Source organism: Betta splendens, chromosome 12 (genome assembly GCF_900634795.4).
Source record: "Betta splendens chromosome 12, fBetSpl5.4, whole genome shotgun sequence".
In the NCBI taxonomy this organism is placed as follows: Eukaryota; Metazoa; Chordata; class Actinopteri; order Anabantiformes; family Osphronemidae; genus Betta; species Betta splendens.
This window is the reverse complement of record NC_040892.2, coordinates 4,902,164-4,925,181: the sequence shown is the minus strand read 5'-3', so window position 1 is coordinate 4,925,181 and position 23,018 is coordinate 4,902,164. Positions and strand designations below refer to the sequence as shown.

The window sequence follows — 23,018 nt, the reverse complement described above, 5'->3', positions numbered from 1 at the left end:
TCAGGACTTTTCTCACACACAAGTCTGCCAGACGAAAAAAAGAGGAAAAAAAACCCTCCGAAAAAGCAGATGGGCTAAGTCTGTGGTTGCATATGAATCTGCAGAAGTATGTAGCAGCCGTTGTGAGGGGAAGATCTGTCATATTTCCTCCTCTCGGAGACAGAAAACTCAGCGAGGGATGAGAGGAGGCAGAAGGAGACGAGCTGTTGAGGTTTGTCGGGGCTGCATCCAGTAGGTTGTTGTCAGGCCTCCAGTGGGCTGTCATTTCGCTCCGTGGTTCCTTTCTAGGCCTTTGCCCGGTGAGGGAGAGGCTGGCAGGATGGCAGGCTGCGGCGGGGTCGTAAAACCCATTCACTTACAGCACTTTTGTTAAATCATGCGGACTGTGTGTGTGTGGGGGGGTGTTGTTCTGTGGCGGAGCTTCGAGCTGCTCTCCCAAACCGGATATACAGTACTGTATTGTACAGCCTCGCTTTGCTGAGTATCTATTCAGAAGGAGAGAGGAGAAGGAGATCCACCGTGGACGAACGGCCATGAACGGTTTCACAAGGAAGGAATTGCTATTGAATTGGACATTTTCAGTCCACGTTCTGCAGAATCCACCTGAACCACATTTAGTTCGGACTTCGCTGGTTCCGCTTTCAGGCCCGCGTTTCTCCCTGCGTGTTCCGCCTTTTTCTCACGAACCGCATCATCGGCCGCACTAACGACATCTTGTTCTTCCATTTATTAAGCGGTTCCCTTCGGTCGTCTCAAAGGTTTCCATATTTGGAGTTCAGTCGGAGGTTTCGTGGCCCTCGCGTTTGAGTTATCCCTCAGCCCTTGAGCTCTGCAACACGCTAAGAAAACAAGCAGCAGGCATTTATCTTGGCTCTCCGCGCGACCATTACCAGTGGAACTTTGGAGCCGGACCACTGAAATACTGCGGGTGAGGTTTCTGAAATAGCACAAGGATTCAGTCATCTGAAAGTTTTGCTCTGAATACATTAGACACTCCGCAGACTCCCTAAGAGTCATTGTTACACGTTTCTATAGGCATGAATATTTGATGTCCACTTAATCAAGAGCAGGAGGAAAATGTAAGTGTGAGGCTATTATAAGAAGGGAGAAGAAATGATTTGGCGGCAAAGGCCAGACGCACCGTTCCCTGTCATGTGGGCTCACTTGGCGAGTGCAGGTGAAGAGGGGGTGGAGGGCTTTCCATCAGCTCAACACAGATCCTTCACTTTGAAAACCTTTCATCAACAACTTTAAGGGCCTCCACAGAAGTAACAGTGGCCTCTTTTCATACTCAGAATATGTGGCAGCCTCATAAAATTTCCTTAAATCTCCTCTGTGGGAGAATTCCGCCTCATTGTTCCCGCCTCCTTTCTTCCGCCGTGCCCTCCGTCTCCGCTGCCACTTCACAGCACTTGTCGCGGCCCCCCGGGAGGAGGACGAGGGTTCAGAGGTGACGCAGCGCTGTGAGCTGCCGAACCCGTTGCCATGGAAGCGCTTTTTTTTCAACTCAGGCATCTCCTCAGTCACCCGGGGTCCTGGCGCGTTATCGCGGGTAACGAATCGTTGGCGCTCGGCGGAGAAGAGGCCCCCGCGGCCGTGATTAAGACCGCTGGCTTCGCCGAGAAGAAAGACAAAAAAGACCTTCACTTCACATGCTCGCATCCAGAAATAATAAAGAGTCCAGTAGGGACGGGGAGCTGTTATTGGGCTCAAATATGTGAGTGATGTGTTGTGTTTAGGGTCGTTTAGATTCGTACAGTAGTGGTGGCATGTCGGAGAGTGAGACCACTCCGGTGGAAGTGTGTTTCATTACAGTTACCCCTGGGAGAGAAGGTGTGTGCTTCCAGCCAACGATCGCCCTTCAGGCCTGAACCTGTCAGTCACGGCCGTGCACAGGCTGCCATTTAGTCAAACGGACCGGCATGTTTGTGCTCTGCCGTCTTGTGTGCGACCCAACCAGCTCCAAGCACCATTCAATATGCGGCAGATAAGCAATTAGGCTACAAGAGCAACTTGTGTATTTATGAAGCCGGTTCACTTCCATCCACTCGGCGTAAACACATTTTTCTCCGAGCGACCCGGAACCGCGAGGAAGGTGAATATCCAGCTGCCAGGTGGGGGTTTGACCTCATGTGTCAGCGAGACACAAACAACGGAGCTCTCATTTGGGGGAAAGTGGGTCCGTTATCACTTTAAAAACGATCCCGGTGCCGCGTGCGGCCGCGCCTGCCAGTCGGCGCCGCCGTGTTTATCCTTCCCCTTGAACGTTCCATTGTGTATCCAGAGCGCTCTGACCTCTATCACGGCACAAAAGCCCTCTCCCTCGGCGCAGTTATCACGGGAGCTTTTCTAAAGGCCAGAGGGGACTCGCACAGACCACGACTACGTGCACCGAGTGCATCGCGCCGTTGCTTCATCCGCGGCTCCCGCTGCTTCATTATTTATTATCTCACTGGTGTTGCTGTCGCCGACTGCAGCCAATTTGTGGATTCAGACGCGTCCACCCACGCGCGAGTGGACCAGAAATGTTTGGCTTAAAAAATCCACAGCATAATGACACACGATCAGCATCGAGCGTGTCGGCTGTTCATTTCACCAATCACGGATTTGACCGGATTTCTAGCGACTTAAGCAGCCGTCTCCCTAAAAACAGATGAAGGGAGGACTTTTTACTGCTGAGCGTGAGGTCAGAGGTCAATCCTTCCTCCCGTGTCTTCATCACAGACACCTCCGGTTCCGCCTCCAGACCCACGTCCTGTTACCTGAGCCCGTCCCACTCCAGCTTTTCCTCCCGTCGCACCTTCGGAGAGAATTCGCGCCTGTGTGTGTTTTGGCTTGTTAATATTTACGCCGCTTACATTTCCGTGCGCGCCGCGCGGGCAGATGCGGAGCATATGGCTTGTTGTCTCGTTGTGAATGATTGAATAATCAGTTTGTAACCTTTTGTGGCTCGTTCTCCAGGTGTGTCATTCACGCCCGGAGCGGATGTGTGCTGTGAAAACGAGAAATGAATAAATTACGCCGGCTCGAGAGCGAGGTTTCACGCGGAGAAGCCGCCGAGCTCATAATGACTTCTCTGTAGAGCCGTCTAGCGCGTTGCCGTGGAACATTTTTTTCCCACCCCGCTCTTGCTTTTTCACACCCCTCTCCACCCCCACACTCCGCTCCGGGTTCTATTTCTGACACGACGCACGGTTTAGCCCTGCGCCGCCTCTTAACAAGCCAGACGATTGTGTACAGTGTGTTCTGTACATCGGGCTATTTGGCGTCACGCGACGGAGCGCGAGCGCGTCCTGAGCCGGGACCGCACGGCATGATGGGAAACGGACTGGGACGGGTGCTGCAGAGCCTGACCTCGCTCGGCCGGGGCCTCTGCGTCGCCCGCTGCCTCTCTTGTGTAACCTGTCTTCTTCCTGTTAGGTCTCATACGTCCTGCGAATGTTCTGGAACTCACCATGAAACCAGTTGTCTCATCTCAGTGGGACGTCTTTCTTCTTTGTTTACATCCCTCTTTAGTCTCTCCCTTTTTTTCCATCACTCACAGTCTCCACCTCTTCAAAACAAACTAACCTCCTTGTAACCTCCTCCCTCTCTTTCCTGTCTTTATTCTTTCTCATCCGTCCTTTGCTCTCGGTGATGTTTCATATATTTTTGGCACGTCGGTGACGGTGCACCTGCTCATCTGCCTTCTCTGTGTCTTGTGCCTGCCTATATTTCTCCCTCCTTCTCTTCTTTAGTTTTCCGTCCCTCTCTCTCTCTCTCTCCCTCCCTGTGTCACTTGGCTGTCTCCGACCAGACAGGAAGACTCGGAGTCTTTATGACAGCTGACATGTGGCAATTTCCCTTCATTAATGACAAGAAATGTGCCAATTACCTCTCCGGATGTTTCACTGCCAATCAGACACTAACGAGCTGTGTGTGTGTGTGTGTGTGTGTGTGTGTGTGTGTGTGTGTGTGTGTGTGTGTGTGTGTGTGTGTGTGTGTGTGTGTGTGTGTGTGTGTGTGTTTGTGCCTGTAAATCTCTCTCGTGCATGTTTGAGTCTGTTGGCATGAGCAAAAGTTGGACAAGTGCTGCTCGAGAGCAAGCCTTCCTCTGAATTTTAATCATTTAAAATCTTTTTACGAGCGTGGTGTAGAGACTGGCTTACCTTTTCATCTCCGGCTTTATTAATGAGTCCTAATTATAGTCGCTAGCGAATAAATGATGGGTGAACTGTTGCTCACTTTTACTCTCTCTCTCTCTCACACTCCTCACACACACACACACACACACACACACACACACACACACACACACACACACACACACACACACACACACGTTCCCACTTCTGACACGAGTTTCTACCACTTTCTATCCCTCGTCACTCCGTCTCCCTCCCGCCCCCTCCATCTGGCTGAAAAGCTCTTTTGTTCAATTTTTAATTACCTTCTCATTTAAAAGTGCTCTTGACATCTGAACACAACACGTTCGGAGAGGCTGCCTCTGTGATTGGTGCAAAAATTAGATAACCACCTCTTTGCATCGGCTGTCAAACCCCGGTTCTCGGAGCGGACCGCTTCCTTCCCGCCGGCACCTGCCGACGTGAGCGTCAACATTCGGCGCGTCGGCCGAGTCATCGTTTCGCTCGTTTGCATCATCTCTGTTTGTTTTACCGGATTTATGTCCCGTCACTTTTCAGCATGACATAGGGAACAAAGAACTCCCACAAAATGGTAATCAGATCACTGCCACGTCTTTGTTCTCTAAACACAGGGGCTTTTCTTTCTGGCTGCATTTGGCATATTTGCGAGTTTTTTATTTAGTATAAAAGATGGATCTATTATTGTCGCTGCCTGAACTCATAAATTCTTATTGTCTTGTTTAATAATAAATCTGCTTCAATTAAGTAACCAGTGACAGAATAAATCCAGTTGTCAAACAACAAATAGTAAAATGAGCTTCTCTTTCTCATCTCAGGCATTTGAAAACATTCCCTGAATCCTAATGTACGGATGAAATGCATCTCCTGCTCATAAAAGCCTATGTCACGATGCCTCTTACTGCACTGCGAGGTTACATTACAGCGAGTAGACGGCTGCTGGGGGGGGGGGGGGGGTCCTTCTCCCCCCGGCTCCATAGGAGCGATCCAGTTAATTCGCGTTTATGGAGGGGAAACACTCATAAGCACCAAATCAGCAGAGACTATACATCACGCTTACAGAGGTTTCGCTGTAAAGCTCGGCTGATATTAAGTTTGCGTCGAGTGTTTGTTCTGATCTTAGTTGTCATGGAGATCGGTGTCGTGTGATCCGCGATGTGTTAGCGCGCGCGAGCGAGCGTGTGAAATACTCTCCGAGCGAAGCTATGAAAATATTTCTCTCGCAGCCTCTCCTCAACGCGCTCCCACCGGATGGGAGCGGAGGCAGCCTCGCCGAGGTGTGACGCTGATGGCATCTTTGATATCCGTCGTGTCAACACACACATCGAGGCGCTCGTCGCTTCTCCCCTCACAAAGTTCCAACGACGCCGGTCGGCAAACAAAGGCCAGCGTGTCGCACACACACACACACACACACACACACACACACACACACACACACGCTGCTTCTGTGTTGTTTTATTTAAGGACTCCAGCAGCAACAGTGAGCCCACAGACTGTTTTGTGTTAGCAAAGACTCATATCAGGTTATTGCCCCACTTCTTCTCAGATGCTTTATCTCCCGTGAGAAAGAACCTTTCTAAACATCCTGCTTATCTCCGCCTGCCGCTCCTCCACGTCTTATCTCCTATCGGGCCCTGCTCCTCGCGGGATCTCACAGCACGCAGGAAGTTTGCCGCGCGCCAGGCCTCCTCGCGACCGGACGGCGTCTTTGAAGTGAAACCACGGCAGCGGGGAAATATTCTGGATCAAAGTGGCCGCGAGGCGCGTGAGGCGGCACGTTTTTATTCCGAGGCCGAGCCTTTACACCCCTTGAAGAACGAGAAAGGATGTTGGTGATTTACAGCCAAATAAAGGCCGTAAATGGTCCCCGGCTCCGCGATAGCGCGAGCGGCTCAATATCAGTATCATTTAGAGGAATGGAACTCATAAGAAAAGGTCAGAGAGCCTCTCATCTTCAGGAATTGAAGAGAGTTTTCTTTTCTCTGCTGTTACGCTAGCGCTTTGTTCTGGGGGGAGAATAAAAAGAACATGATAGCTATTGACTTTTTGTAGCAGCACCTCAGAGACGTAAACAACTGAGCTCTAAACCTGGCGCCCGCTGTTATTCAAGCGCTTCGACGGAGGCTGGAAAACCCACTGATGTTTAAACACTTTGCGATTTTACGTAATAAGGTCGACCTGTTTTCACGCTCACGGTATTTTTATTTATTTTTTTGTGGTTATTTTGCAGGTGGAGTGGTTGAAGAACGAGGAGGTCATCGACCCCGCGGACGACAGGAACTTCTACATCACCATCGACCACAACCTGATCATCAAACAGGCGCGGCTCTCCGACACGGCCAACTACACCTGCGTGGCCAAGAACATCGTGGCCAAGAGGCGCAGCACCACCGCCACCGTCATAGTTTACGGTGAGCTGCCGCAAAAGGGCCGCGTGCGTCACGCCGTCAGAACCGCAAACACTCATCACCATTAGCGGCTGCGGGAGAGATTAGCGGAGTCAGACTTCGGTGCAGAGGAAATTCCTGCAAGACAAGATGCAATGCGTGTCAAAGCCAGCGCATAAAGCGAATCCCTTTACTTCCTGTGGTGTGCGACACCGGAGCGTTTTGTTCCTGCCGGAAGGTGTGCGACACAGAGGAGTTGTGTGATTTTCTGAACTTCAAGTGAGGTGCTGATGTGGCTTAGCTGTACTTAAAGAGACCCCTAGTGTGGTTTCACACAGTCTCACCCGCGCGCTCCCTGGCATCAACCATCGTGACTGTTATTGCGCGGCAGCGGCTCTGAAGTTGAACCCCAGCGCCCGCTGCAGGCTTAAGACACCAGAAAATGACACGGGGAGGGACAAAAAAAACAAGGGGAGATGCTCTTTTGAACCTGAAACATTGTTTGTCTGTCTGGAGCCGCTATTGCCTTGATCGCTCGCTTGACTGAGGCGGAGAGAGTTCGTCCTGTGCCGGAGAGAACGCCCGGCGTTGCTGCTCGCTCACCTGTGGGGACTGAGGACAATTGCGGTGTCTTTGTTTTAGAAAGTCTGCAGCAAAACTACACAGAACTCACATCTGCTCAAGTTGTGCACACGTGGAACGGATGCATGTGCTTCCACTTTGATGCATACAGTAGTCCCACTGTCCTCACTAATTATCCCCCTGTTTCACAACTGGAACACACTGGCCCACAAAGGATGAGTGAGACTTGTCTACTTTACTACAGTAGTCGTGAAAAAGTTAGGACTGGCAGTGTGTTTTTAGCTCAGCGGTTTCCAGCCCAGCGCACAACAAAGGCACTGGAAACAGGAACACAAGCACAAAAACAGGGGAGCGCCTCAGAGAGAACGGGGGAGGCTGACGACAGAGCCGTAATCTACCAAGAAAAGAAAGCAGGCAGTGAGGAAACGCGGGGCTTTAGTGGCGCTCCCCGATCCTCAAAGTCCAATAATTTGGGCTTCTGTCATAAGCGTGTCACATTTGAGAGTCGGAAGCTCCGAGGGGCCGCCATCGCAAATGCCACAGGCTCGGTCTCAGCCACAAGCCGTGGTGTCACTCTCCACTGGATTTGGCTGCTGACAGAGATGGATGAGAGAGGAAGGGAGGCATTAGGAGGAATCAGTGAATGGAAAATGCAGCAATCTGACTAGAATTTACTGTCTGGCTGCTTGGCAGAGTAATGACCTGAGACGTCAGGGTCAGACTGGAGGGAGCTCTGCAGGGAGGCAGTCCCTGTAGTCACACCGCCGTGGGGTCGGCCTCTAACGCCCTGCGCTGCCTGTCTTCCAGTGAACGGCGGGTGGTCCACGTGGACGGAGTGGTCGGTGTGCAACAGCCGCTGCGGCCGCGGCTTCCAGAAGCGCACGCGCAGCTGCACCAACCCGGCGCCGCTCAACGGCGGCGCCATCTGCGAGGGCCAGGGCATCCAGAAGCTGGCGTGCAACCCCCTGTGCCCAGGTGAGCGCACCAAAATGGCCGCCACCCTGTCATCAGCGGGGGGGAAGGGGCCACCGGCCGATTACACACAATGTGATGCAACTCTGTGTCTGCATATCTCACCCTGTTTGTGCCTCCCGCCCCTTACGTGTGTCTCTCTCCCACATATGTCACCGCCGCCCCACCCACCCGCTCGTGTGCTCCATCCAATCAACCCCCCTCCGTCCTCATCCCGCCACCCCCCGCCCGCCGCGCTCACCGTCCCGCCTAGTGGACGGCCTGTGGACAGAGTGGAGTAAGTGGTCCACCTGTGGGACAGAGTGCACCCACTGGAGGAGGAGGGAGTGCGGCGCACCGGCACCCAAAAACGGGGGGAAGGACTGTGAGGGCACGGTGCTCCAGTCCAAGAACTGCACCGATGGGCTGTGCATGCAGAGTGAGTACCCCACTGATCCTCTGCTACTCTCTGCGACCCGCCGACCGAAGGGAAACCCTTTCACCCTTTCACCCTTTCACCATGCTGCTCTTCCATCGCCATGCTGTGTTTCACTCATACATCAACAATAGGACTTTCTCTCCATCTTCCTCTATAATTGCACATGCAGCTTGATAGAAGCAGAAACCACCACATCTTGTGGGTAAAAACACTTGGACACATGGGGATGCACTTTAGTTAATTACTGTACCTGGTCACAGACTGAGCATTGGGGACTTATATTTGAAATAATAATAATAGGTGATTATGTGGCTCTGAAGGGGGTCACAGTGGCCTGATTACTACCTTAATTTAAAATCCTTAAGTCTAATGAGAGGAAACGCTAGACCACAAGTAGCAAAGCTGAAGTCACTCGTCTTCCTGAGCTGCCAACTATATATATATTTTGGACAAAAAGCTTCATCCCAGCACCGATTTCAAAGCGCCGAGCGTCTCCTTTTCACGAATTACAGTTCTACCGCTTTTCTCTTGTTTTGCTGCTGTAACAAAACAGATCGGACGCCAGCTTGTGATGCAGCCAGATACTTATCCCCGGGCTGCGAATTCTTCCTCTTTACTCCAGCAAGTTTAAAAAACAGTCACCGAGTTCAGCTGAGCCAACAAACCTGTTATAATGTATTCACAGATTGGACTCGCGCCGCCGTTGCTGTGATACGCGCTCGTGGCTGTTTATGAAAAAGATGCAGGTTAAATTATTTGATACCTCGAACTTGCTGCACTGGAACAGTGTTTGCCTTCTGGTTGTTAGGCACCGAGCCTGCAATAACGAGAGCAGATAAAAAGAGGGGAGAGAGAGCTGCAGGAGACTCCAGCGAGAGTCTTTAAACGCAGCACAGCCACCGATCCCTTCATTCCGCTGCAGAAGACGACGTCATTACAGATGGACATCAATGGGAGCAGCCGCATTGTGGCTTGTTGAGCTGCTCAACGTCACGCTGGATATGTGACCGTCCAGCTGAAGCCGTACAGTCAGAAGCATCGGGGAGCTTATTTGCCTCCTCGATCTCATCCGGGTGTCCTGCTGCGACGAGCGCTGCTGTGACTCAGCCCCGTCACACGAGCGTTCAGCAGATTGATGCCCGGTTATGCTCAATATGAAGCCAGAACCATATAGATTCAGGATCATTTCAGGGATTGATTTTCTTTTTTTTTTTTGGACGCTAAGAGGGTGAAGCCACTTATGTCAACGCTAATGACCATTTCCACTCGCGTTTAGGAGCGCGGCCCATTATCTAAAAGCTTGCATTATGGCAAATGTGATCGGGGATGGAAGTTGTGTGCAATCCGAACTCACCCCGGGCCGATCCGCTCCCTGCAGCGCCGGGCTCCGATCCCGGCAAACACTTGTCTGTGGATTCCGTTGCAGCCTGATCTTATTTTCTGTTGTTTGAATTTGTTGAAATCGTTTCAGCCGCGGTCCATCGCAGAAACCTGGCGAAGGAACTTGATACGAGCAGACCCGGGATGTAGAAGTTGTGGTACTCAGCCTCCGCGGCTGGAAACCCAGCTGACCTGAGTCCAAAGGGAAGGAGTTGTGTTCTAATTTGCTTTACAGCTTGTTTATCACATTTAGACAGTCAGAGGGTTTGGAAGTCGGGTTTAACGACGTTAAGCATCCACAGATTGATCTAGAGAGGTTGCACTTGGCTCGGTCAACTTCCAGCTCCGACACCAGAACGCTTCTCAGCGTTTGTTGCTGACTGACCCGTCCAAATCGCTGCTTTGCACTTTCTCTGTGGTCGGACTTCCTTTCAGTCCCACGTTGTTTTCCAACCCTTTAGTAACCCTTCACCCAGACATGGCATTTTCTTGACATATTGATCTGGAGTGAGGTGCGCACGCTCTCCGGCGAGGCCAATTCCTCCATCGCTGCAGAGACTAGAAACTCCCGACTCCTGAGGTGTAGTTCAGCTTTTCTTAAAATATTTGTTTTTATTCTCTGTAAGAAGTTAAGTGAAAATAAACTAAACTGAAAATCCATTTCAGTTCCGACTTATCAGACACAAGCAGGAGAGGCAGTAACGACCGCTCCAAACAATGACATCATCCTGCCAGAAGGTGTGCTTCCCTAAATATGGACATGCGCCACCTTCGAGGAACTCACAGGAACCACAGACAGTGATTTCCTGTATGAGTCCTCGCTGCCGCTGGGAATAACCCTTGTCGGGGGCTTCGAGGTTTACTTTGGAGCCCACCCAGTGAGGCGTGCTTTCGCTCCGGCCACGCCGTGGACTTGGTCAGAGGGAACAGAAACTCTACAGGATGGGTTGAAATGGGCCATCCGTTAGACTGCCCCCCCCCTACGGCTGCAGCCCAGCCTCCCCGTTGCCTGCTTACATGTACACACCAGCCCCATCTATCAAGCCATTGATTTTCCTGTCGGTCCACTTGTCTGCCTGTAGCTCTCTCCCTCTCCAATAAGGACTTCATTGTTTGTATAGTTGTTTATGGATGTCCAAGGGACTCTGAATATTATGTGGACCGACTTTAGCGGCTTCTCACTTCGGCCCCAGCAGCGGCTAAAGACGCCACGCTTCTCTCTTCCGTGGAACTCTTCCGTTCTTTCCTTGTGTTCCTTCATTCTGTTCCTTCCTTGTGTTCCTTTATTCTGTTCCTTCCTTGCGTTCCTTCCTTTCGTTCCTTCCTTTCGTTCCTTCCTTGCATTCCTTCCTTTCATTCCTTCCTCCCATTCCTTCCTTGCGTTCCTTGCGTTCTTTGCGTTCCTTGCATTCCTTCCTTGCGTTCCTTCCTTGCGTTCCTTTCTTTCGTTTCTTCCTCGCGTTCCTTCCCTTCGTTCCATCCTTGCGTTCCTTCCTTGCGATCCTTCCTTTCGTTTCTTTCTTTCGTTCCTTCCTCCTATTCCTTCCTTGCGTTCCATCCTTGCGTTCCTTCCTTGCGTTCCTTCCTTTCGTTCCTTCCTCCCATTCCTTCCTTGCATTCCTTCCTTTTGTTCCTTCCTTGCGTTCCTTCCTTTTGTTCCTTCCTCGCGTTCCTTCCTTTCTTTCCTTCCTCGCGTTCCTTCCTTTCTTTCCTTCCTCCCATTCCTTCCTTTCATTCCTTCCTCCCATTCCTTCCTTGCGTTCCTTTCTTGCGTTCCTTCCTTTCGTTCCTTCCTTGCGTTCCTTCCTTTTGTTCCTTCCTCGCGTTCCTTCCTTTCTTTCCTTCCTCGCGTTCCTTCCTTTCTTTCCTTCCTCCCATTCCTTCCTTTCATTCCTTCCTTGCGTTCCTTTCTTGCGTTCCTTCCTTTCGTTCCTTCCTCGCGTTCCTTCCTCCCATTCCTTCCTTCCGTTCCTTCCTCCTCATCCCTCCGTCCGCTGCCCGGTGACGGATGCAAGGCTGCTGCTTGTATTGACTCCACCTGAGCCCGCGCTTTATCGGGCCATCCACTCCCTCCACCCGCCGGCGTCGGGCCCGGTGCTGCCGGGGCGCTAGGCCCGCTTGATGGATCGCAACGCTCGTTTACAGAACCCCTGCGCCGCTCCTGCTTTTTTTTTCATCCATCTCCATATTCAGCGCACAGATCTGGAGAGGAGAGGCCAAATCAAGAAGGATCGCTTCCCCGTGTCATCATCACTCCCACTCATGAGTTTGTTGCTGTCTCATTTGTTGAGTTTGTTTTTCTGTTGGCTTAAATTTGATTTTCATCATCCCTCTCCTGTCATCCTCACCCCTCCTTACCTCCCTTACCCCCACCCCCACCCGCCATCCCTTCCTCTCTTCAAGGTTCTTTATTTCAGCAGTCCTCTGAGGCAAAAGACAAGAGTGATTTGGGAAATTCATGTGAGTTGTTGTTTGTTTTTTATTTATTTGTCATTATTTCCGCATTCAATCACGTCTTGCTTTGTTTCTAATCTTTTCTTTAGTAACGACTTCACTTCACGTGGAATTTGTCTCATTGTCCAAAACAAACGAAAACATTTTAGCAAACAGCAACATATTTTTGGTATTTTTGCACTAAAACATGAAACGGGAGAAAAGCTTCCAAACCAGAACCCAACGCGTCTTTGCCAAAATGTTTTCATGCCCATTATTTATTTTATGTTACTCCACATAATCACCTCGAGGCTTTTGCTGTGATCCTGCCTCTGCCTTTCCTCGTGCTTCTCTCCTTTTAACTGGCTGCCGGTTCCCAGTCACGCCACCTCCTCCAGCTCAGCGGTGACACTGCCCTTTACTTGGACGCACCTCTCCAGCTCTGCTGACGCTTCGCTGCCGTCGGCCCGGGCTCCGCGCTGAGGAGTCAACCCGCTGTGTTTTAATCTCTACATATTTCCATCGCTTAATATTTCTCCTTCTCTGTATCGCAGCCTCCTTGTGAAGGCGTCTGTGCCCTCACTGAGAATGGAGTGTTCAATAATCCCTTTCATTTCCAGTCCTTGTACTTTTCCTTTCCGACAATTCCTCATGTTCAAAGGGATGTATTAATCTAAGTGATACATTTTAATGCGTACACTTAGCAGGTTGCTGCCTTTATCATCAAAGCGTGGATGGAAGATTGTTCGACGGAGGGGATATATGTTAAATAACCGCGGGGAAGCTTGGCACAGGGAGAACAGTGAAATTACATTTTTAGACTTTCATCACTGGCTCGCTGCTCTGTTTTCTGCTCGTATTTGCGCTATAGACGAGGGATTAAAGGCTTTACATATATGAGCATACATCTTTAAACTCCCTCTTTAATGTGATGTCTCTGTTACAGCTGAATGAAGAGAACAAGGCCACACATAAACTAAAACGTGATCTACAGTATGTTTTTAACTTACGTTATTGGAAAGTCAAGGGAGTATGATGCCTCACTTTATTTATTATTATGTACCTAATTAATTAATTTAATGCCTAATTACAGGCATCAGGCATAAATACAGCAATCACAACCTTTCAGTGTGTACTGTCTAGTGAGATAAAAATGATGTCTCACAGAAGCGCACTAATCTTGCTTTTCTCCCTCTATTTCTTCATTCTCCTTTGTGTGAGAGCAACAAGAGGCACAGACTGAGTGCCATCTGTATCCCTGAGACACACAAGGCTAATTTACCCACACGCTCTGCCAGTCCTGAGCTGATTTACAGCTGATGCTGCCATCTACTGGTCCGTTATTTGCGCCATTCGAAGTCAGACTATGTTAAAAATCGGATTTTCCTGTTAAAAACATCTTTTAATCTTTTCTTTGCGATGGTTTTTTAATTTTCGTCCATTCTTTGTACATTTAAACAATACGTGTCTCACTGCATTCGCATTCTGACCCGCACACGAACGATGGCTGAGTTTCTCCCCATTCGTCACCTTGCTGACAGTGAAGGACATTCTTGACCAAACACTAGAGTTCAGACTGTCAGTAGGCATCCATTAAAAGATGTGATCTGTAATGAGCGCCTGTCTGAGTCAGCCGCTAGAACCGCGCCAGCCCCGCTAATCACAGAGGTTCCTCCAGCTGGAAAGTGGACAGAAAGACTGAGGAGGGAGAGCGAGATGAAAGAAATGCAAGCTATGTCTAGATCTTATCTACAGTGTGTATGAACAAAGACAGAGGCAGGCTCTGAACTCCAAAACAGAGGACGGTAATTTGAAGATGAAAACATCTATATCTCCATCTTCACAAGTTCTGATCTCGCGTTGAGCCGACTTGTTAGGACAGCGTGTCTTTGGCTTCCATTTGAGCAGCCTTCCTCACTAATTGTGCCACTGGGCAGAGCTTATCATAATTATGACAATTTTCTATAATCTTATCTAAAAGATGCACGGGTGTAAAAAGCCTCTCATTAGGAAAGTCTACACAACTTTGCTTCTGTTACGACACATTATCAACGTTTATACCTAAGTCCATCACTTTTATGCTGCTGTTGCTCATATTGTGAGTGTTATCTGCCCTTTACTGCCTAACCCTCATTGGAACTTAAGATAAATGACCAAATTAAAACAGCACAAGCTGTGTAGCGCATGTATTAATACTCCTTTTCACTTTGACACTTTTGAAGTGTGGCATATTCCTCCATCACCACTATTTGTTTGTCTCGGTCACAATTAACGACGGTAAAATAGGCAGAAGATAAATCGTATGCATATGTATTGTATTTATTTCCTAGGAGATGGTTATTAATATCCGGCTCAGTCCTGGAACCAGGATATGAGTCTGCTGATAATGGCTTCATCACAAGCCCTGCATATTGAGAACGACAGCTTAACATTGACGTGAACGTATGAGATCCTAAAGGATTCGTCTCCCTGTGTTCTGCTTCCCGTCCTCCCCCAGTGGCGCCGAGCACGGACGACGTGGCGCTGTACGTGGGCATTGTCATCGCCGTCATCATGTGCCTGGTCATTTCCGTCGCCGTGGCGCTCTTCATCTACCGCAAGAACCACCGGGACTTCGACTCCGACATCATCGACTCCTCCGCCCTCAACGGAGGCTTCCAGCCAGTGAGCATCAAGACGGCGCGCAAAGGTGCTGCTCGCCGCTCGGTCAGCGTTGAAACACGCGATTCAGGCGTTTCGGGGTTCCTCTTTAGAGGGAAGTTTGGAGGTAAATGCGCAGTCATCGGGCGCCGTCCGCCCGGGGAGATAAGTTTGACTCAGCTGCTCTGGCGGCACCTGCGTGTTTTAATGATGTGAATGTAAATGTGCCCTTTTGTCGGCAGACGAGCCGGGAGCTCGTGAGAGAATCAGAGGCAGCGTGTTTGCGAGGGCGAGGTGATGAAACTATTAAAATGCTTGACATTGTGATGGGAGGCCAAACTGTGCCCCTTCATTAAGACGCAATAAGGCCAGACTGTAAGTCGCATATTAAACTGTAATGAGATTTGGGGCCGGTGACGCAGGACTTTAAAGCAGGTGGTGGGAAGACGGAGACGTGGAGACAGGAAAGACTGTGAATGCTGAAGCAGAGCCAATGCCTGGTTTGTAATCAGAGCCTACAGTGAGTGTCCTCTCATACAGTGCAGCTTGTGTGCATGTAGACTGTGAAGGTGAAGCTGATGGGGCTGATCGGGGCCACCGCTCTCCCTCCACCCACTCAGCTCCGCCGCTCAGCATTCGTCCCCGTACCTAGCGGGTAAACGGAGCGTCAGCGGCGCCGTCTGTTGCTCATGAATTCACAGCCGCGCCCACAACGCTCCAGACTGAGTAATGCTCCTCCGCGGTGGTTCTGCCTGATGACTTAAAAGCAGGCGGCCTCGCGATTGTGTGTTTTAAGTTTCCATTTCTACCTTTTTAAGGATCGTGGCTCTGCTTGACCTCCCTCTCTCTCTCCCTCTCGCTCGCTCGCGCTCCTCCAGCTGACCTCCTAACAGCGCCTCCTGACCTGACCTCGGCCGCTGCCATGTACCGCGGCCCCGTCTACGCCCTCCACGACGTGGCCGACAAAATCCCCATGACCAATTCCCCTCTGCTCGACCCCCTCCCCAACCTGAAGATTAAGGTGTACAACTCCTCGGGCCTAGTGACGCCCCAGGACGACCTGGGGGGGGAATTCTCCTCCAAGCTGTCACCCAAGCTGCCGCACTGCCTCCTGGACAACAACGACAGCACCATGGGTCGTCGCACACAGACCCAGACGTTGCTCCGCACCCGGGACCCCTCCTGCACCGCCCTGGGCTCCTTCAGCTCGCAGGGAGGTCACCTCATCGTGCCCAATTCAGGTGGAGTGAAAGACATTCGTCACTTGCATATTGGGGGGGGTCATATTTTTATTTGCTCATCAACAACCTTTTTACTTTTTATATGGCTGCAGCAGCAACGTTCAGGGACCAGGGTGGGATCAGCTCAAAATATACATATATTTACAGTATGTACAAGTACATAAATACGAATGTTAGTGTAAACACTGAATTAATCACTTACATAGTTTAATAATAAATTTCCGTTTCAGTGAAAACATGATGTTTATGAAATGTGTCACAACTAATAACATTTCATTATAACAGTATCTTAGAAAATGCTACCTACATAATACAGTATGTATCAGGTCCAAGCTGCCTCTCTTACATCTCTCTCTATACATATTACCATATTGACCAAGATATCATTCATTTACACACGCGTGACTTTGAAATATTAGCCCAAGCATATGCAGCCCATCGGTGTGTTGCCTGCAGACGGCGTGACAAGAGGTGATGGATATCTGAGGTGTGTGCAGAAGTAGAGGTGCAGTGTTTCACGCAGCTGACATGAGCTGCGCCGTCCTCACTTCAAACGCATGTGGGCTGTTTGTAACATGCCACAGATGCATGTTGACAGGCCCTGACAGGCCGGCAGTGACATTAAAGGATACACCGACTTCTTAGGTTTCTCAACTTTTTTTTTTTCCCATCCCTGTTTCCATTTGGATTCCTGTAAAAATGTTCCGCGCCGCCGGTTGAGCTCAGCCACCTCATCGTGTTACATGGACGAGGGGGAGAGGAAGGAGCCCATTTGATATTTGATCTGTTTGTGTGTCTGGATAATGAAATATTTTGTGGCGCTGTCAGTGTGGCTGTTTGTTATTTTGCATCTTAAAATGCATTTCCCATGTCTTTGAAGCTTTGCTGTGAGGGAGAGCGGCGGCGGGCGAGATTTCCCAGTGGCAGAGCTCTGATTGCCTCGCTAGTGAGAGAGAGGGAAGCTGTCTGTCACCTTTTGAAAAGTTCACTACAAGGACATGGGAAATCAATGAGCTATCTGAGAAACCCCCTCCAGAGGGAAGCAGCACGCGTGTGCGTGCATGTGGTGGATGAACTGTGGGGCAGCGGCCTAAAAACACGCTGGCCGAGATGCCATGTGAAATCTGTCTGACGCAGGGAAATGTAAATGGAGTTGGCTGCAACAATATGAAAATGCTGTGTCGAAGAGAGAGGCCATTGATTTTAGAGATGAAATGTCCTATATGTCCTGGCGCCAAAGGCAAAAGGCAGTCAGATGATTATTATTACACTTCTGCAAAAAGGAAACACTTCTAAGTGGGGCTCTAAGTGTTATTTACTGGTGCTGCCGCTCTATTATGGAATTAAAGTGATTTCTTTTTCATTTCGTATGCAAATGGATTCTCCGCGTTCTGTATATTACAACAATTCAGCATTTGAATGACACGGCTTGTTTGTTTGTTGGTTTTTTCCCGCTCTGCAGGCGTCAGTTTGCTAATTCCAGCAGGGGCCGTTCCTCAGGGCAGAGTCTATGAGATGTATGTGACGGTTCAGAGGAAGGACAACATGAGGTACAGTACGCTGCCCCGACACCCCCCGAGCTGTCTGCAGCCGTCAGCCTGCTGTCAGCGCCGCTAAGCAGCGTGTGTGTGTGTGTGTGTGTGTGTGTGTGTGTGTGTGTGTGTGTGTGTGCGCGTTCGTGCGCGCCCCCAGGCCCTCGGTGGAGGACGGCCAAACGGTGCTGAGCCCCGTGGTGAGCTGCGGACCCCCGGGGGCCCTGCTGACTCGGCCCGTCATCATCACCATGCACCACTGTGCCGTGTGCGACGGCCAACAGGACTGGCTGATCCAGCTCAAGAGCCAGTCACCGCAGAACCACTGGGAGGTGAGAGGGAGAGTGTGTGTGTGTGTGTGTGTGTGTGTGTGTGTGTGTGTGTGTGTGTGTGTGTGTGTGTGTGTGTGTGTGTGTGTGTGTACGTTGTAAAAAAAAGGTGGTAGGATTGAGTATAGTATGGTTTCTGCAATAAATATATATTTTTGCATTTGTCAATGTAAGCTACAGCTAAGCCACACACATTCAGACGTACATGTACCTTCAGTAGGACTCAAACCCACAACTTTACGTTTCCATTGTCACTGGACCAACTTCAGCACTGGCATCGAAGCATAGAAGGACTAAGTAGAGTTAACAAGGTGATGCATGTCAATATGCAACAAAACAATTTTACTGCTTTATTAATGCTGTCCAACTCTGTGGCATGACTGTATTGAATCGAGTCAAACTGCAATAATATCGCTGTAGATGTACTGAAAAAGGGTCATAGTATGAAATCTGCAACAAAACAACTTCAGATCTGATAGAACACATCACCTTCAAGTCCCAATGGGACTTGACCCCGATTCCCAATGCAATGCTCAACTCTAAGCACTGAGCCACAGGCAGAGGTCAACAGCTTAGCCCGACCATTCTCACACATTTTTCATCACATTCCATGTGATTAAAAAGATGTGTGTGCGTTAATTATCCCGCGGCCCGGCAGCAGCTAAAGAGTCTAATGATCGGCCATAATACTGCTGTTTAACAGCCGAGCTCCCAATAAAATACTATAATTCCTTTTCTGCCTCTCATAATTGGCTGAATTAATGCCAGTGTGCTGCTCCTACAAGCGTTTGGATCAGGAAGAGAAAACAGAGAGAGAGAGAGCGAGCGAGCGAGCGAGCGAGCGAGAGAGAGAGAGAGAGAGAGAGAGAGAATGCAAGATTAAGAAAGATCAAGAGAAAGGTTGAAAGATATGTAAAGAGGGAGACGGTGCCTTCAGTCCAGACAGTCCTAATGAAAGAGAAATATGTCCTCGCCTTAGTGCTTTTATAGGGGTCAAATACAAATGGTTTGGAGAGTCACTCTTTAATTACCTCACATCGGCGGTGGCGGAGCGTCAGACTCAGTGTGAGGCATTAGCGCTTAGCCTCTGTGTGTGTTACTGCGTAGACTCTGCTTTGAAGGCCGTGACCCTCAGTCTGTATTTATTATTATCTGTGGTGAATGTCGAGTAGATTATTACTATACTTAGAAAGAAGCAAACAGTGAATTATACGTAGAAGGACACAATGTTTATATCGGGCCTTCGAGACCATGAACAACTTGTTTATATATTTGTGTTCTTTGCCGGAATAAGACAATACTTAAACCAACTTCGATGGAGCGCAGCCAACGCAGTGATACGATTCTCCCGCTCTGTGCTGCAGGACGTGGTGGTGGTGGGGGAGGAGAACTTCACCACGCCGTGCTACATCCAGATGGACGACGAGGCCTGCCACATCCTCACCGAGACGCTGGGCACCTGCTGCCTGGTGGGCCAGTCGCTCAGCGCCGCCACCACCAAGCGCCTCAAGCTGGCCATCTTCGGGCCGGTCACCTGCCCGGCCAGCGAGTACCACATCCGGGTGTACTGCCTGGACGACACGCAGGACGCGCTCAAGGTGAGCCACCGGCGCACATGGAGCAAAGGGAACGGAGGCTGGGAGGCGGAGCATCAGAATCCACGGGCTTGTGTGTGTGTGTGTGTGTGTGTGCGCGTGCAGGAGGTCTTGCAAATGGAGAAGCAGATGGGAGGCAAGTTGCTGGACGAACCAAAGACCCTCAACTTCAAAGACAGCACCCACAACCTGCGGCTCTCCATCCACGACGTGCCCCACGCGCTGTGGAAGAGCAAGCTGCTGGCCAAGTACCAGGTGAGGTGTCGCCACACCAACCCCCCCCTCCCCGCCGCCGCCCGCTGCTGACGGCCCGTTCTCGCTCCCCTCCGCGCACGCAGGAGCTCTCCTTCCAGCAGGTGTGGAGCGGCGCCCAGCGGAACCTGCACTGCTGCTTCACCCTGGAGCGCTTCTCCAGCAGCACCGTGGACCTGGCCTGCAAGATCTGCGTGCGCCAAGTGGAGGGCGAGGGGCAGATCTTCCAGCTGGACACCACGCTCTCGGAGGTGCAGCGGAACCCAGTCAGTGGCTGTTCATGAGGCTTGCTGTCACTAACATATGGATTGCGTGCGTCTCGCAGGACTCGCAGAGCATCGACACGTCCCTGCTGGACCCGGCCAGCAGCATCACCACGCTGGTGGGGCCCAACGCCTTCCGCATCCCCGTCTCCATCCGCCAGAAGCTGTGCGGCAGCCTGGACGCGCCGCAGACCCGCGGCAACGACTGGCGCATGCTGGCCCACAAGCTGAAGCTCGACAGGTGGGCGGGGTTTTAACGGGAGCGGATGAAAACTGGAGGGGAGTTGCTTTTTAAATGTTCAGGATCAGAGGGGAGTTATAATTGTAGATGACTGCTCCGCTTTGATTTGATTGCGATTGTTCTCCCAGAATCCGACTCATCCGCGATAATCATCTGTGGAGCTGAGGCTAAATGAGCCGGAGCGAGCGGAGATGGAGCGAGCCCCCCCCCCCCACCCTTTTTAAAAAGCACCTCCACCCGTGCACGTTGGAGCCGTGCGCTCCTTTGTAAGGTCCCGGCTCAGCGGGGCGGCCTTATCACAGGCAGCAGATGCAGATTGACGAGAGCGCTGACGGAGGGCGGCGTGCGGGGGGAGGGGAGGGGGGGGGGGTGTTGTTGGTGGGCGTTGGTTTGCGAGCCGAACCAGTTCCTCGCGCTGTAAATACCGAGCGGCGGTTCACGCGGGAGCTGATTGTTTTCATTTTGAAATTGTTCAACTAGAAACGCAGGAATAGAGGGAACAGACTTAGTTAAAATCATCCCACACTCTTTTTCATAATTACTTCTTGTGTAGGTGCCTAATCAGCATTTGCTTTCTCCCACTGTCTAAAATCATTAAATTCATTTTTTTCCCCTCGTGACTTCGGGGGAACGTAATTTACTGTAAACTACAAGGATAAGCACTTTGTCGCAGCTGGAACGATGGAACACAAATGAAAGCGTGTAGGAATTGATTGAACAGCTTCTTTTAACAATAGCGGATAATTAAAATGTAAAAAAAGCCCTGAAGAGCAGCGTGGAGATCGGTTCTGACGCCCTTCACGGGTCATTCAGGGGATCTGTTGTTTCCCAGGGGGCTTTTCCTGCTGTGCTGTCGTTCTACTGTACGTCCTGTGTTTTTGTCCTATCAGGTACCTGAACTACTTCGCCACCAAGTCCAGTCCCACGGGCGTGATCCTGGATCTGTGGGAGGCCCAGCACTTCCCTGACGGGAACCTCAGCCGCCTGGCCCAGGTTCTGGAGGAGATGGGACGCCACGACAGCCTTGTCCCCTCGGTGACGGAGCACTGACGCCTTCCGGACACCCCGGGGGGGGGGCGCGGGAGCGACACCTACGGCGGGAAGGCGTTGGACTCCGCCATGACGGGCGCACGCACGCGCTCACAGAGGACGGGAGGCGGCGCGGACGGCTCAGCCACGACCCACTTAAACATTGGCAACAAAGGGTGTGCAAACGTGGAGGGTAAACAAGAATCGCTGCCAGTCATTTCTCTCTGGCTGTTCCTCCCTCGCTCTCTCTCTCTCTCTCTCTGGTACAACGACTTGATATTTTTGGCTCTAGTTTCCTTGGAAACAGCTGTCCAGTTATTCGGATGGACTGTGCGAATATGCGGATGACGCCCCGGCTCTGGACGGAGGTCTTACTGGTCTTACTGGTCTCACTGGAGACACCACACCAGAGGTCAAGGGATCGAAGAGGCTTGGATCAGAGGCAGCACCTCGCACTCTCTCTCCCCAGTTCTGTCTCCATAGCAACTCCATGAATAGTATATGTTCTGTGATAATATAGTATTTAATAATATGCCTATTTATACATATCTTTTTATCATGTTTTATGCCGCCTGTTTGAAAACACTGGGCAGTTTTCTCACCTTTTGGTTCCTTCTTTCATTATGTTTGACTGTATCATAGCACCTCCTGGTGGACGTTTGCATTTATGACTCTGTCAGCTGTATTTTAGTTAGGGCTTGTCATACATTTATAACTACTATACCTTTACTTTGTTATTATATGTATTCGTAATGATTTTTTTAAAATGTTTTACACGTTTTTACGTTTTGTTTTTGCGTTGTTTTTATCAGGGGCTAATCTGTTTCTAATCTATTTTTCCCTCGGACTCATGGCGGATGCTGATGATTGGTATGTTGATGATGCCAGGCAGAGAAAACAGGTAGATTCTGTACAAAAGGGAATCAAATAAATCTATTTTTGTAGAACCAGTTCAAGTGAATACAACTGCTTTTTACCAAATAATTGACCGACGGTGTATGAGGCTGCACTCAATACACGAGTCCATCATGTAACAATCTATTGTCATTTCAAGTAGTGTTTTGTTTGTTCCTGTGTCCTGACGACGTTCATGTGTATTGTTTGAGGAGAACGGAGGTTCAGTATTAATTAGGACTTCTGTGTTTGTACATTGAAGACAGAAGCCATCGATGTTACCATGACGACACCGACTGTGCATAAAACACGCAGTGATAGTAAACGCAGCAGCACTTGTGGCTGTTCAAGTGTTTCCACGTCGTTCCTTTCAGGCAGTCGTCCCAGTTTTGGTGAAAGCCGTCTATGCAAACTTTGCAGAGTTTCCAAACTGTCTGTCACGTCGTCAGCGGAAGCGCCTTCGCGGTCCCTCGTGGTTCCTCGGCTTCACGGCTACTGTTGTGTATAGTGAGAATGCAGCCTTCCTGTTCCTGGCACTCACGATGTTCCTCGCAACTGCTTGCATTTCATCTGTTCAAGATGTTGTACAAAGTGTAACAAAGAATTTTTAAGACTAATAATAAATTATATTTATATACAACATTAAACATGGAGCATGTTTGCACGTGTGGGTTTGAGTAAAGAC

General features: G+C 50.2%; 1 protein-coding gene across 4 annotated transcripts in view; it reads left to right on the top strand.

The window, feature by feature from the left end:
- The window catches only part of unc5cb (unc-5 netrin receptor Cb), a 75,232-nt gene extending 52,252 nt beyond the window's left edge, over window positions 1–22,980 (top strand). For 2 of the 4 annotated variants that reach the window (XM_029168236.3, XM_029168240.3), the window contains exons 5-17: window positions 6,376–6,556; window positions 7,922–8,089; window positions 8,340–8,504; window positions 12,288–12,344; window positions 14,815–15,006; window positions 15,836–16,198; window positions 17,661–17,748; window positions 17,891–18,062; window positions 19,424–19,657; window positions 19,760–19,909; window positions 19,993–20,157; window positions 20,232–20,410; window positions 21,301–22,980. In XM_029168236.3, the coding sequence (XP_029024069.1) occupies window positions 6,376–6,556; window positions 7,922–8,089; window positions 8,340–8,504; window positions 12,288–12,344; window positions 14,815–15,006; window positions 15,836–16,198; window positions 17,661–17,748; window positions 17,891–18,062; window positions 19,424–19,657; window positions 19,760–19,909; window positions 19,993–20,157; window positions 20,232–20,410; window positions 21,301–21,460 (2,274 nt within the window). In that variant the 3' untranslated portion in view covers window positions 21,461–22,980. The remainder of the gene's footprint in view (window positions 1–6,375; window positions 6,557–7,921; window positions 8,090–8,339; window positions 8,505–12,287; window positions 12,345–14,814; window positions 15,007–15,835; window positions 16,199–17,660; window positions 17,749–17,890; window positions 18,063–19,423; window positions 19,658–19,759; window positions 19,910–19,992; window positions 20,158–20,231; window positions 20,411–21,300) is intronic. The other 2 variants (XM_029168237.3, XM_029168239.3) reach the window with 2 other exon arrangements.
- The last annotated feature ends 38 nt before the right edge of the window (window positions 22,981–23,018 follow it).